Source organism: Corvus kubaryi, unplaced genomic scaffold (assembly GCF_017639235.1).
Source record: "Corvus kubaryi isolate FWS band 111438036 unplaced genomic scaffold, C.kubaryi_AGA036_p1.0 72, whole genome shotgun sequence".
NCBI classification, from domain to species: Eukaryota; Metazoa; Chordata; class Aves; order Passeriformes; family Corvidae; genus Corvus; species Corvus kubaryi.
In genome coordinates this window covers 1935175-1948589 of record NW_024582060.1, presented here as the reverse complement: position 1 = coordinate 1948589, position 13415 = coordinate 1935175, and the positions used below count along the sequence as shown (strand labels likewise).

Below are 13415 nucleotides of genomic sequence, written 5' to 3'. Positions count from 1 at the left end.
GGCACACTACATGAACTGTTCCATTAACTGCTTCACTTCTTGCTTTCACTGAACTTCACCAACCAAGAGTCCACCACTGAAATTTTCTTCTTCCTTTCACTCAATTCCTTAAAATGTTCTACTTAGAGACAAAATGGAATTGCTTCGTAATATTCCTCAGAATTCTTTTTTTTTCTGAAGACATTCTTTGGGACTTCATGTTCTCTCACACCCACGACTCACATACCACATCCTGACTGAACTTCTGGTTACCCGTGTCCACTGTCTCTTCCTCATTCCCCCAAATACTGATGAGCCAACCTACCTCACCCTTTCTGCACCTACACCAAGGGCTACAGCTCTACCAGGGCATCCACACAATGTTCTGCTCTACAGACATTCTTCACTCAGTTGAAGAAAACAAAAAGGGAAACTATTTGTATCTGTAATGTTGGTATCATCTGACTCAATTTCCTCCTCATCATTTTCATTTCACATCCAGATCTTCAGGTAAGTCCTGTTAACAGCCAGTGGAGCTTTCTGGCACATCTTTTTTCATTCCTGTTTCAAAGGCACTAAATCATAATTTGGTGGTCTTGTGAACGACAGCTTTATGGCCTGTTTTCTTTGGTTTGTTTCTCTGCTGGAACTCACTCTAAGTGTTGTACTGCCTTCCCTTTTCTTCCACAATGGGCACATATAGTCACTAAATTTTGTATAAGGGTGTGTGAAAACTGTAAAAGCACTTAACACATGCAAATGTGTAGTTAACTACCCACCACTGAAGTACACTGTCATTTTCTGTATTTAAAAAACCACTAGACAGTAAGCTTTCAAGGTCTCCTACAATTGAAAAATAAGTTACAAATCCACAGTATCAACCCACTGAACGTGTGTTAATGCTTAAAAACTCAGCACAAGTACCTCTCTAAACCAATGTATGCTTAAGTCAGTGTAAAATGTTCTCATATATTTCTGTGACCGGTCTAAAAGAACAAAGGATAATCAGTTTAATTCCATTTTACTTAACCACACATGTTCAGAATAACTTTATTTAGCTTCTTAAATCCCTTCCCAAGTAGTCTCTCTTTGCCACTCTGAGTAATAAATTCCAGAGAGGAGCAAACCATTCCTCCTTTTGGTTAATGCCCTGTCAGTCCCTGTCAGTTGCTTCTTTGAAGAACTGAACCACTGCTTCAGAGTCAAGTGCAACAAGTGTGTGCAAGTGCCAAGCCCTGTCTGAACCTGCGCTTCCCCCCGTGTATGGAAGGGACGAGGGGGCTCAGAGGAGCACCCATTCTCACGGGACTAATGTGACGATGATCACACATGACAAGCTGTCATACTTGATAAGAAGTCACCCGGAAGATGGAAGGAAGAGAAATTCCAGTGCTGCCAGCATACAAAAGAGCTGTTTAGATAATCAGCACTGCAGTCAATGGTTTCCATCTCGTAACACCCACAACTTTGCAGCAGCTGCTGATTCCGAGAGCACCTGACTATTCAGTCATGCCAGAACATCAAAACCCTACCCCTCCCAGAGCAGTGACTCTGCACTGTTTATTCCCCTGATAACAAATGGATTTCAGCTTTCTGCATCTCCTGGATATTGACTGCTACCAACAAACACTGCACACAGTGTGGGAGAACAGCATATTCCAATAGCAAAGGTCCTAAGTGAGGGGCATATTTTTCTCAATTAGTCAACTTCCAAGTCGCCAACAGGTAGAAGAAAGGAGTAAAACCAGCTTATTTTAGATGAGAATATATTTTCATTATTAAGGATGCAAATGGTCACACCAGAAATGGTGCTTGTAAGAGCCATAAGCATTGAATGCTTTCCTGTGCTCAAGAAATGGGCTTGCCTCTTCTGGGCTTTTGGTAAACCAACTCTGCAAGGCCTCTTCCCAACCCAGAGGCACAACAAACCTCTGTTACATGTTCTTACACAACCAAGTTAGAGTATTCTACTTCCTATTTATGGAATAAATGTTCCCTTTGCCACAATTATGTTAAGATTTTGGGTTTCAGGTATTTGGAACTAACCTGAAAAGCAGAGGAAAATGTGTTCTGAAAGTCCATCAGGCATCACATCAGGGACCATCAGACTACTAAATAAATGTAATACTTCAGTAAAACTCCAGAAGCTCAGTAAAAATATGAGACTAACCCGTTTGCCAGGGTTGATCCCAGGAGGAGGAGGGATGGGATGGGAAGTCATTCATCAGAGCTACAGAGTCTGCACATCTGATTCTACAATGCTTGTGTCAAAACTTCAGCTAACAAGGGACAATAGCAACTATAAGGGGACTGAAAAGATCTTATGCCTTTTTAGTTCAAGGGAATGCAGGATGATTGGAAAAGAAAGCTACCGGTGTCACAGATTGCTCCAGACTTCTTTTCTTTCATGCTTGTACTTTTAATTTAGCAATACCTTCGTTTTCAACTTCTCTTAGGTCTCTATATTAACTTCTGTACAGCTAACTTAAAAATTTACTTTCAGCATGACAGTAGTATTTCTTTAACATCTCAGACCTTTTTGAACATTAAGATTCTAAAATTACTCTGAGCACTGAGAAGTGACAGATATATAAAAAATCTCTTTACAAATGTTTTTATCTCTTTCCTTCAATGAAAAGTACATCCATTACTCCAGCACACTCCAGAACATGGACTGCCACACATAGATGTAGCCCTCGATTTCAGAAATGTTTAAAAGAAGCTCTTTATAAACCATACGAAGGCTCAGCTTAAAAGAAACTAAAAAAGTCTAAAATATTACCAGCCAAAAAGAGACAAGATATTGCCAACTAGCAGCCTTTTTTTTTGTTTGTTTTTGTGGGCAGAGAGGAGGCTTAATCAAGTGGGAATTCACACCCCAAAAAGCTCCCTTTCCTTGCCTCAGTTCAGGGAATAGCTCCCTTACTAGCATGAACTGGACTGCTCCGACCTGCAGTGTGAATCTTTACAGCCCAAACACGTGTGTTTGCCCTAAGAGCAAAGTCTCTAACAAGTAAGTTCAACCTAAAAAACTCCTTCATTTCCTACAGGCCAACAGTAGGTACCATGTGTGTGGGAAACCATGAAAATGGCTTGATCACTAACTACATACAGCACTTCATAGGTAATTCCAAGAAGATAATAAATGGTCAAAAGAACACTGTGCAGAATGACTGGATTAAAGTACTGTGGATAGCATGCACCTCAGGGAAACTGTAAAACTGTCAAAACCTTGCTCACCTCTTGACCAACCCATGTCACCATGCAGTAATGGCACTGGCTATAAATCTTTCAGATGCTCTGCAAGATAAGGGATTATTTAAGATTTTTCACTCTGTCAAGGAAAACACAGAAAAACTACTTTTCTTCACAATGTTAGTTGTAGCTGCAAGCTCATGGGATGGTGTCAAGCAATGGGGAAATAGATTAAAAAAGAAAAATACATTAAAAGTCACTCCTCGATGAAATACAAAGAAACATTTATAATACAAATATACTGAATCACAAAACCAAAGTACTTTGACTCACTTGAAAAGTCAGTAATACTAACAACTGCAGCTGAGTGGAAGCTCCTGTAATGAGAGTGACTTCAGGGAGGAAAGTGTAGAGATGTTTTCCAATACTCGATACTTATTTTCTGTGTCTGAACCAGTACTCATAGGTATGACAAGAGTTCTGAAAAAACACAAAGCATCTCTCCACAATCTAATGAACAGACTGATGCCATGAAGATTTTTTGCCTTTTCTTTTATACCCCTGTTATACCTTTTTGCAACTTCTGTATTCTCAGTGCTTTTGCCTACATTCTTGGACTTGTTTGTCAAGCTGAGAGATTAAACACTTTAGAAGCTTCGTAGCTAGGGATCAGTGTGCCCCAGAGCCCAAGGTCCTCTCCAGAACACATTCTGTAAACTAAGATAGAACCATCCAGGGGAAGGTTCCTTGGAGAGGGGGAATCACTTGAGCCTCTAATTGGGGAATCTTTGAGAGATCTGCTAATTAGTAACACCTATAATGATACACCCGATCTTTGGGGATAGACTCGGGGGGGTGCATCTCGGTGCATTCGACCTGGCCGTGTGCACCTAAGGATCCTTAAAATAAATACCAAGGTAAAATCCCTTTTCCCCTTCTAACCGTGTTTGACTCTTGATTTTAAGACCAAGAAAAGGCATCAAGACAACTGAGAGTTTCCACACATTTAAAATATATGTACTCATCTGTTGCCTCAAACCACATCAACTTACACAGGTGATGCTACTCTGTGTGTTTTATCAATTTATCTGAGTTTGTCCACCTACCTGAAAAGTCACCAAAAGTAACAGAATTTACTGCTAACGGATTTTGATTTAAATAAACTGCAATGACTGTTACACAGAATCAGCATTCTGGCAAAACTAACAGGAAAAATCTCTTAAAGTACTGGCCAGTTAAATTTGCTGGATTCACCTCTGGAGACACTGAAATCCATTACAGAATACTATAGAGCTGTAATGCTAAAAGATTGGCTTGTCCAGTAAAACTGTCTTTTCTTCAAGGGACTGGAATACTGTGGATGGCTCTTTCTTCAGCCACTGCACTGAAGAGAAGATAACAAAACAAAAATTTCCAAGTGCTCATCAGGTGTTGATTTAGAACAACCTTATTTGCTTGAAGCCAGAAGCGATTTCAGTGTTTGCAATTGAAGCCATCCTTCTTGCAACAAAACCAAGACCAACCAAGAGACCCAAAAGGAAACACAGTGAGGTAATTTTCTATGTAATTTCTCTGAATTTTCTATTCACTGAATAAAAATCCTCCCAAAACCATTGGTCTTGCAAAGCACACTATGCCTGCAAAAAATGAGAAGTTTTAACTGGAAACCTATCAACCTATCTTAAAGTTTTATTCTTATCTCAGTTTTTGAAACAGCAAGACGTACACCAGAAAAAACCTAGTACAAAATGAGGGGAAACAGAGGCGTATGATGGTAGGAGGAAAGAAAGGGGAACAAACAAAAGCATTCAATCTCTCCTACCAGTTCTGGAAGAGATAAAATAGTACCACTCCTGTTGGGAAGGACCACTTTTTTGGTTGGGTGTTTTTGACCACCAGATAGGCTTTCGAGTTTAACTGGAGTGCTGAAACTTCACTGAGATCTGGGAAACTGCTGTAGGAGGAGACTCAAGGGAGACACAGAAATCCTAACACCTAGTGTGCCTTTTTTCCTTATCTCCCGTGTTCTGTACACACGCAACGGAAAGGCAGAAGATCCTCCAGCGGGTGACACAAGGTGGCTGTAATTGGGATGCTGAACTGCCCTCTAGAGGAGTCCCTCACTCTCCCACTCAGGCAGACAAGGAGGTTAACACCACCAGGGCAAGCTAAAACTTGTCTTCCTGGATACTCCCATTATACTGTAATATGATTCAGAAAACAGACCAGGACTACAGGCCCATTTGGATCTAAGAAAAACAAATGAAGGGAAAGTACTACAAACCAGAGTCAATGCCTCATATCAGTGAAACACAAAATGCAGGAGTGTTCTGCAACTGGAAAGGAAACAGGCAATAGCCAAAATCACTGCTTCACTGCTTCCTATGAAAGGTCTGTCAGCACAACAACCAAATCAGAGTGAAATAAGATTAAGGACAGGTGTTTTTTATTGGAATCCTCTCAATTCACAAATCAATGGTGTTCAACCATAGAGCAGAGAGACTCCTGACCAGCATTTTGAAGTGCCACGGAAATCCACAATGGAAGAAGGAACTTGGGATCACTCAAAGTGTTGTACCAACAACTGGTGACGGTGCTTGGAAAACACACTGACAAGCAGGAAGCAATGTTGTGCTGTTGTTACCCCTCCCTTGTTACCAACCCAAGAAGTCTCCTCCTCAGGACAGGATTCCAGACAACAACTGTTCATTTCCATTTCCCGGCTCTCCCGTCTCCCTTGGTCTAACCAGGTTTCTCAGCCCACACTTGGGACTGTAACACCCAGCTACCTCCCAGCAGTGCATTAGGCAGGGCAGGAAATATCCATTATGGGCTGTGCTCTCCTCCTTGGGGAGAACATGGAGCCCAGGGAGCAGATTACAGCAAGGGGGCATCAGCCAGTGCCAAACAACAAGGAGGTACAGACTGGCTACATGGACTACTGGAACTGCTCAGTAGTCCAAGGAGATGCACACAGCGCTCCAAAATAACCACACACAGCCCAGGAGTGCAGCTCAAACACTCTTTAATTACAAGCAAGGAGAGAAAAAGTAGGAGAAAGGATTTTTAAAATGTAGCTAGCAGACAAAAGAAACCTCTCAGAAGCATGGAGAGCAGAAAACCACCACCAGGAAAAGTGAGTTAGGAAAGAACAAAACAAATCCTGAAGCAGAAGGATAAAGCGTTTGCTTAGTTCAATACAGCCTGAAGTCCATTCAAAGCATTACAAAATAGAGTGAGAAACAAGTTGGCAAATTAAAAGTAAGGCAAAATTATTTAATCCAGAGCCTTTGACCAGAAAGCAGCAAAAACACTGAAAGAGAGACCTAATTAAAGTGAAACATGAGCAGGAGAGGAGACATTGTGGTCACTCTCTGGTTTGGGGAATGGGGTGGGGAAAATGTAGGAAGATTTCCTGTTTAGAAGTTGTAAAGTATGAATGCTTTAGAGAATCCTAATAGCAAGTCCAACTACAGCCTGCTGTCACACAAGCTAAAACATCTAAACACTATCTGAGAAGTCCTCTTAATTGACTACAAAATTTTCATTTAAGCATTTCTAGTTTCCTCTTCAGAAAGTTTAAATATACTGCTGTAATTCAGATTAGAAGCTCAGAGGTTTCAGTAACGAGAATTACTTGAAAGGTTTCACCTCAATTTGCAAATACTTCAAAGGCAACTATAGCCAAATTATTTTTGAAAAGCTTTAAGACTGACATTTTCCTTTCTGAATCTTGTTGTATTTATACAACAAAGCAGACTCTTACACATTGAACTTTTATACGTACTCAATACATTTCCAGTTACAGCCCAGTTATAAATGGGTGGGATGTCCAGAATGAGATCTCATCACTAAAATAAGCACATTTTTCAACAAAGGGTTTTATGAAACAAAGGGTTTTATGAAACAGCTAGGGTGCCTCTTCTTTCATGGACCACAGATGCAGTCAAAGTGGAAGTAGCAAACATACCTTAAATATACTAACATTAATATTTTATATATATATATATATATATATATATATATAAAATTATAATTATATATAATATAACCAGCATATGGTATATGCTCTGGTGCCAAACTGAAAAGCAGTTCTGTCATAACTTTAATGCAATCTTTTCTTTTCAAGAATTTCTCACTTCATGACAGGTAAGTTCAGTAAATGACAGCATATGCATTCTTAAATGATTGTTCAAAGAGAAAAAGTAGATTCTGAAGACTCTCTCTATTTGGTTTGGGTGTTTTTTTATCCTCCTTTCATCAGAATAAGTTCTGAATCACAGAACTAGCAGTGACTAAAACATCATTAAGAAGTGACAAGTCACCCAGGCAATCCTGACAAACAACATTGCTTAAGTGCTTGCCACCACAAAATAAAGAAAAGTTTTACCCCCTAGGTTTATGTGAAACACAATCTACCAAACTTGTTTAATTCTGCCTTCTATTTCTTTACTTAACCTCTTTTATCCATAAAACTGTCCTAGAAGAAACATCTGACTCCATGCAGTCCTTGACTTCTAAATAAATAAATAAACAGAAGTAGCATAGGCCACGTCTCTGCACCAGCACTGACTGACAACAACAGGAGCCTCAATGCAACAGGGCAAAACTATTTAGCACAGCAGATTGCTCAAGCCACCACTCAGTTTATGGCAGTAAACACCACCTCACCCCTGCTTACTTCCACTTGTGTCCTGAACAAATAGCAAGCATGGGCTGAAGTTCTCATGATGGCTCAACAAAGGTAACATATATCCATCCCCCCTGGTCTCAAGACAGCAACTAAAACCACTTACATGCTTCCTGAACACCAGTCAGCCCTGGCACAGCTCAAATTAAAACAGTAATCTGCACACAAACAGCTTTGCTTCCATCAGCATCGCTCATCTCTCAACTGAAATTTATTCAATTTTCAATGAATGAACCAAGAGATTCATTACACCAAACATCAGGCTCACGCGCTGCATCCCTGCAGAAAAACCTGAAGAACTAACTGTAAATACAGCTGCATATGTAAATGGCTACAGATGAATACGCAAATATTACCTTGAGTTGGAGGAGGAGGATGCTCCTGTGGCTTGTCCTGTGCTAAAAGGCCCAGGTAGCTGAGCACTACGTATTTGGTTTCATAGTGAAATCCTACAGGCACGGCGATAGCGGACGCCATCGGCTTGGCTGTGTTCGTGTGGGGCACGTCGGCTGCGCTCTGGGGAACCCAGGAAGGCTGTCAGGAAAGAGGAAAGGGTTTTGTTTGTTTGTTTGTTTATAAGGCTGCAACAGGTCATGCACTCGTACAGAACAAGGAGTTATGCAACAATCCTGAAGCAATATCCAGGTTTTTGCCCTGATATCCTACGCATTCTTATTTTAATAAGAACCATGCAGAGTAAACCCAACTGCGCCCCAGTCCAGCTGCCTGCCTGCTGCCAGCAGTGGCATTTCTCACTCCTGCCTGACACACACACTCCCAGGGAAGCAAAACGAGCAGTTCCTCACCACGTGTCCTCCTCCCAACGCCTCCCATCCCAACCACACACAAAAATGCACGTGCTCATGCAAAGAGGCTTCAACAGATTCTGAAGACTTTGTTAATCACAACATGAGGTAAAAAGACAGGTTCCAAGGAGTGTCTCTTTCCCTAAGCCTCCCATGAATATTTTCCCGAGTCTCTGCTTTCTCAGGTTCACTACTATGATGCTCAAAAATTGCAATGCAGAAAAAGTGACCACAATTGCCTCAAATTCACTTTACTGTTCCAACAGCAATGGAAAACATATGGTCAACAGAGTAAATTCCATGTTCATTGCAGGGATTGGAAGAACAGATGGTTGTTTGTCCTGGATTTCTCACCCAGACATTATTAAGTATAAACCAGAAATCCACACCTAACAGCAACATCTGGCCAAAGAACTCCACCCTGTTTCACTCTAATTGTTTTGTTGCTTTTTTCAAATATCCAAATAAGACCAGCAGGAAAACTAAGGTAGAGAGAAATTAAAAGCTACGAGGTAAAAAGTAAAATTTCAAACAACACCATGGAAGTGGGGGAAAAGCCATGCAACAGATTAAAAAGATGTTTGAGATTAATCAACATGTTTTAGCTCTTTTTATTTGGCAAAGTCTGGATAACTACTTCCAACATGCTGTCAACTTAATGAATCAAATAACACTATCCAGGGGTTTCTGATAAACTCTTCAAATTAAGTTCTCCAGGACTTCAAAGAGTCATTCCCAAACAAGCAGTAGCCCATTCTTGGCCTCCAGAATGGATGTCTAAATGAAAGACACACAAGAAAGTTTGTGCTACGGAACAACTGCTGAACAGGCACTGAAAGAGACAGGCAATTTAATGTGAGACTGCAGTCACATTTAGAAGAAAAATTTATATCAAGTTTGAAGCAGTTAGAATGAGCAACATGCTATACACAGGGACTAGAACTTGGACCCTCTCAAGAGAGTTATGGATTACACTGGAAATGCCTTGAGACTAAAAGAAAGAACCAGGTTCCAAAACCAAAGAACAATCTGCAAATGAAGCCTCAAGATTAAAAATAATAATAATAATAAACTGAGAAAGCAAAAGAAAAGCACTTGCCTGTCTAGCTATTCAAGATGTCTGGGCTAACTTCTAACCCCTCCTCCCTGAGAAGGAATTCAGATTAATAGCAGTTGTACACTGGTTACTGCACATAAACTGAACTAGAATTGCGCTGTGGCACGGTTGCTGTGGGAGTGGATAGCTTGGCAAAGAAAAATTTACCACCAAACTAAAAGCTGCAAAAGGAAAAGAACTGGTATAAAATTGGCTCTTTAGAAACTCTAGTTTCTGAAACTCATTCAGTATTGAAAACAGAAAAGGGATCTCTCATGAAGACCATACTATGGCAGCCCTGCCTCTTGCTCCATGTATTTGAAAATGCCTGAAAGCCTTTACCAGAAAGGTTTGGTTGTCTTTGCTGCAGCTTGAACCTAAGTAGTGAATTATATACAGAGGAAGCAATAAACTTGGAGTCAACACTTCATCTATGCTGCCTCTTCCATCCCAAAGTACTCTACAGGCAACATATCCTGCTTCAGAAACCTAAGAAATCACAGCAGAGAAGAACCACAGCTTTTTCACAACACAGTTACCCGTGAGCCTCTTCCATAGCTGAGATTTTCATAGAGCAAGAGGATTTGGGAAAAAATAATTGCTCTGAAGACTTTAGGATCCTTTAACAATAGATCTGCTCTTCAGACCAGACCCCCACACGCAATCACCACATCACATGTTCACATCACCAGGTGTGAAATGTGCCATGCACCAAAAACCAAAAGCTCCCCGGCACATTTCAGTTCTGGTTTGTTCAGTAGAGATCCACAGGCCTGAAAATCAAAATGCTTCTCACAATGCCTACACAGTGAATGGGAGCCCTTCCAGACAACCTGAACTGATCTCTCCTGAAAAAAATTAGCCTGACAGATGGTCCAGAGACATCCAGAAACTGTGCTGTGGGCCAAAGAAAAAGTCTGTATATATAACAGAGATTATTCTTCAAAATATAATTCCAAATCAATGCAGAAAATGAAAGAAAAAAGTTGATCAAAACAAGCATGACATCCAAAGCAGCACAGGGCAACAGGGAGGCCTAATTCACAAAAATTTCAGTGTGCTTAGCTCAGCACTTCTGAGGGGACGAAGGGGAAAAAAAAACAACAGAGAGAGAGAATCGGACCACTGCTTATTTAAATAGTGGCTAATGTTTCTCTGGGAAAAGAAGGATGAAAAAAAAAAATTACCTTGGTGGATATATTTTGAGAGGCAGTTTTATACTGAAATGAGAAGGGAGACTTAAGAACTTGAATGGAAGAAATCTTCAAATTCACATAAAAGAATGTCATGAGTGGAAGTGCACTTCAGAATCACTCGTCTTCCTTTGAGAGAAGCCCACAGCACAGTAACTGAATGACTCGTTTTGGATTGTGAATGACTGGTTTTGTTTACAAAGAGAAATACAGAAATATTGACTCAGATACTGTAAATATCTCAGAAAAGGCCATTTTTTCAGGAATGAGTGGGATTGAGAAAGGACACACAGCTTGAGAGACCAGATCAGAGGAAAGAGAGCTCTCCACTAAAGGAGCAAAATGGAAGAGAGTCCAGAAAGTGTTTAAGAGGATAAGCTTGTACAGGAGATGCAATGGAGCAGAGGAAATAAGGCATTACACAGAGTCTGTGTCTCAACACCAGGAAAAGAGGGCTGCTTCTGGTTTGACAGGTTCCCTGCAGGAATACTGTCCTCAAAAAGCTAGAGAGATCAACATTATTACCCATTACTCCCTACAAAAAATTCACCTTTCCCAGTTCCTGCGCCCTTGGGGGATAGAAGGCGATACCTGTTGAAGCTTACTTAGCTTGTCACTCCTCCGGCCCTGCTGTCACTTGTTTCATGTGGGCTGAGCTGCTCAAGCGACCTGAGAGCAGGAGTTGCAGCAGGACTGACATTTCCTCATGCAATCTGTCACGTCCTAATCCACGGCAGAGTTATACGTTGGATAACGGGCAGCACAAGCCTACCAATGAATACAGCGAATATAATCCCCAGCGATGAGGCCGGGCTGTGTTTTAGTCCCTGTCTGTAAAACCCTACCCTGCATCAAGATGTGTTTACTGTGCATCGTTCAAACCCCAAAACGCAACATCACTGCTCTAGCGCCCAGAGCAGTTCAGCTGGATTTTACAAACAAAACAGCAGGCAACCAACGTCACCTACGGATTTCAGAAACATCAGCACCGCCACAGACCACCTGCTTTATCCAAACAGCAGCACCACCGCCCTCGGCTTCCACTCCGAAACGGAATCACTCCAGAGCTGGATGCATTCCCCACCTAGAGCCTGGGTCACCAGGCCTCACTTACCAGCTACAAACTCAATCACCCCAAGAGCCGCTGTGGCTGAACACCTCCTGCTGCTGCTGAATTATTGCAATGCACGCACGGCCTGAGCCAGCGACCGCTCAGCCGAGCACGGGCAGGCACAGGCACAGAGGCAACGCGACGGCAGCAGCGCAGCTCAGATCATTTTTAGGGCCGCCTGACATCGATACGCTCACGGTTTGGGTCGTCTTGCCGGTATCAATCTCTGCAACAGGCAGCCACTCTCAGTTCAGCTGCATTTACAGCCTCGGGTTTACACGGTGCTCTTCACCAAACATACCGAATTCCAAGGAGTTGCAGGTCTACAAAACCACACCCCATATCAGCAAGATGGAAAATATTCAGGCACTCTGCAGCCTTAGCAGAAGGCTTGCGTAGGGATTTTGGATGAGACTTGCATGTGTGGACTAGTTTAACCTTGCAACAGTTTGTCTCTGAAAACACTTCCCATAACAGGCAGGACTATCCAAAGCACCCAGTTGTGATCAACTTGGGAGATAAATTCTCCAGAGTACTTTTCCAACTCTGTATGAGGGTATGACTAAGAGACTTTGTAGTAAACTGAGAACTACTCAGTTCAAACATGTCAGTTCCTACTGGAAATGAATCAATACTGCAGCCACTACTGATCCCCTGGTGGCACTTAATGGGTAGAAATACTGGAAAACATAATTGTTCTTTATCTGGACAGTGTTTGTAGCTGACTTTTGAGAGAAATGCAATTAAGTGAGCATCCTAGGCAAACGGTATGATTTCTCTTCTAGAAAGTAAAACAAAAGCTGCATGAGTTATCCACTATAAAGGTCCTCAATTTTCTGCAGCTTCAACCCATCTCACCACAACATTAAATACCGGCAAACACAGCTTTTACTAACGAGCTTCCATTCGCTTTCTGTCATGACGTGCCTATTTGGGTTTGAGAATCCGAAACAGCCGCTCCAAGTTTCAGCGGCGCCGGAGCCGCCCCCGGGAGCGCAGCCGTGAGCCCCTCAGTTACTACGGCGATGAATGAGATATTTATACCCGGGCGGGCGGGCACGGCGTCGGGATGAGTCACCGGTGGGGCCGTGCGGGACTCGCAGCCTGCGCGCTGCCGCGGCCCCTGCAGCGGGGGAGCCGCCGGCTCTCCTCGCCGCCGCCGTCCGGGAGCTGCCGCCGGGGGCCCGGCACGGCCCCTTTGCACACCGCTGCCCGCCGGGTCCGGGGTGTCCCGGGGGTGTCCCGGGGGTGTCCGGGCGGAGCGGGGTCCGCGCGTCCCTCGGCCGCGGCGGGGGCGGGAGCGGCACCGGCCGCCAGGGGGCGCGTCTGCCCCCGCCGCGCCCTC

General features: G+C 42.6%; 1 protein-coding gene across 4 annotated transcripts in view; it reads right to left on the bottom strand.

The window, feature by feature from the left end:
* BCL2L13 (BCL2 like 13) overlaps positions 1-12092 on the bottom strand; it is a 39073-nt gene extending 26981 nt beyond the window's left edge. Inside the window, exons 1-2 of one of the 4 annotated variants that reach the window (XM_042050083.1) lie at positions 12074-12092; positions 8221-8398 (exon numbers count right to left, since the gene is read on the bottom strand). In XM_042050083.1, the coding sequence (XP_041906017.1) occupies positions 8221-8341 (121 nt within the window). In that variant the 5' untranslated portion in view covers positions 8342-8398; positions 12074-12092. Of the gene's footprint in view, positions 1-8220; positions 8440-11564; positions 11582-12073 lie in introns of those variants that run through there. The other 3 variants (XM_042050084.1, XM_042050085.1, XM_042050081.1) reach the window with 3 other exon arrangements.
* Between the last annotated feature and the right edge of the window lie 1323 nt (positions 12093-13415).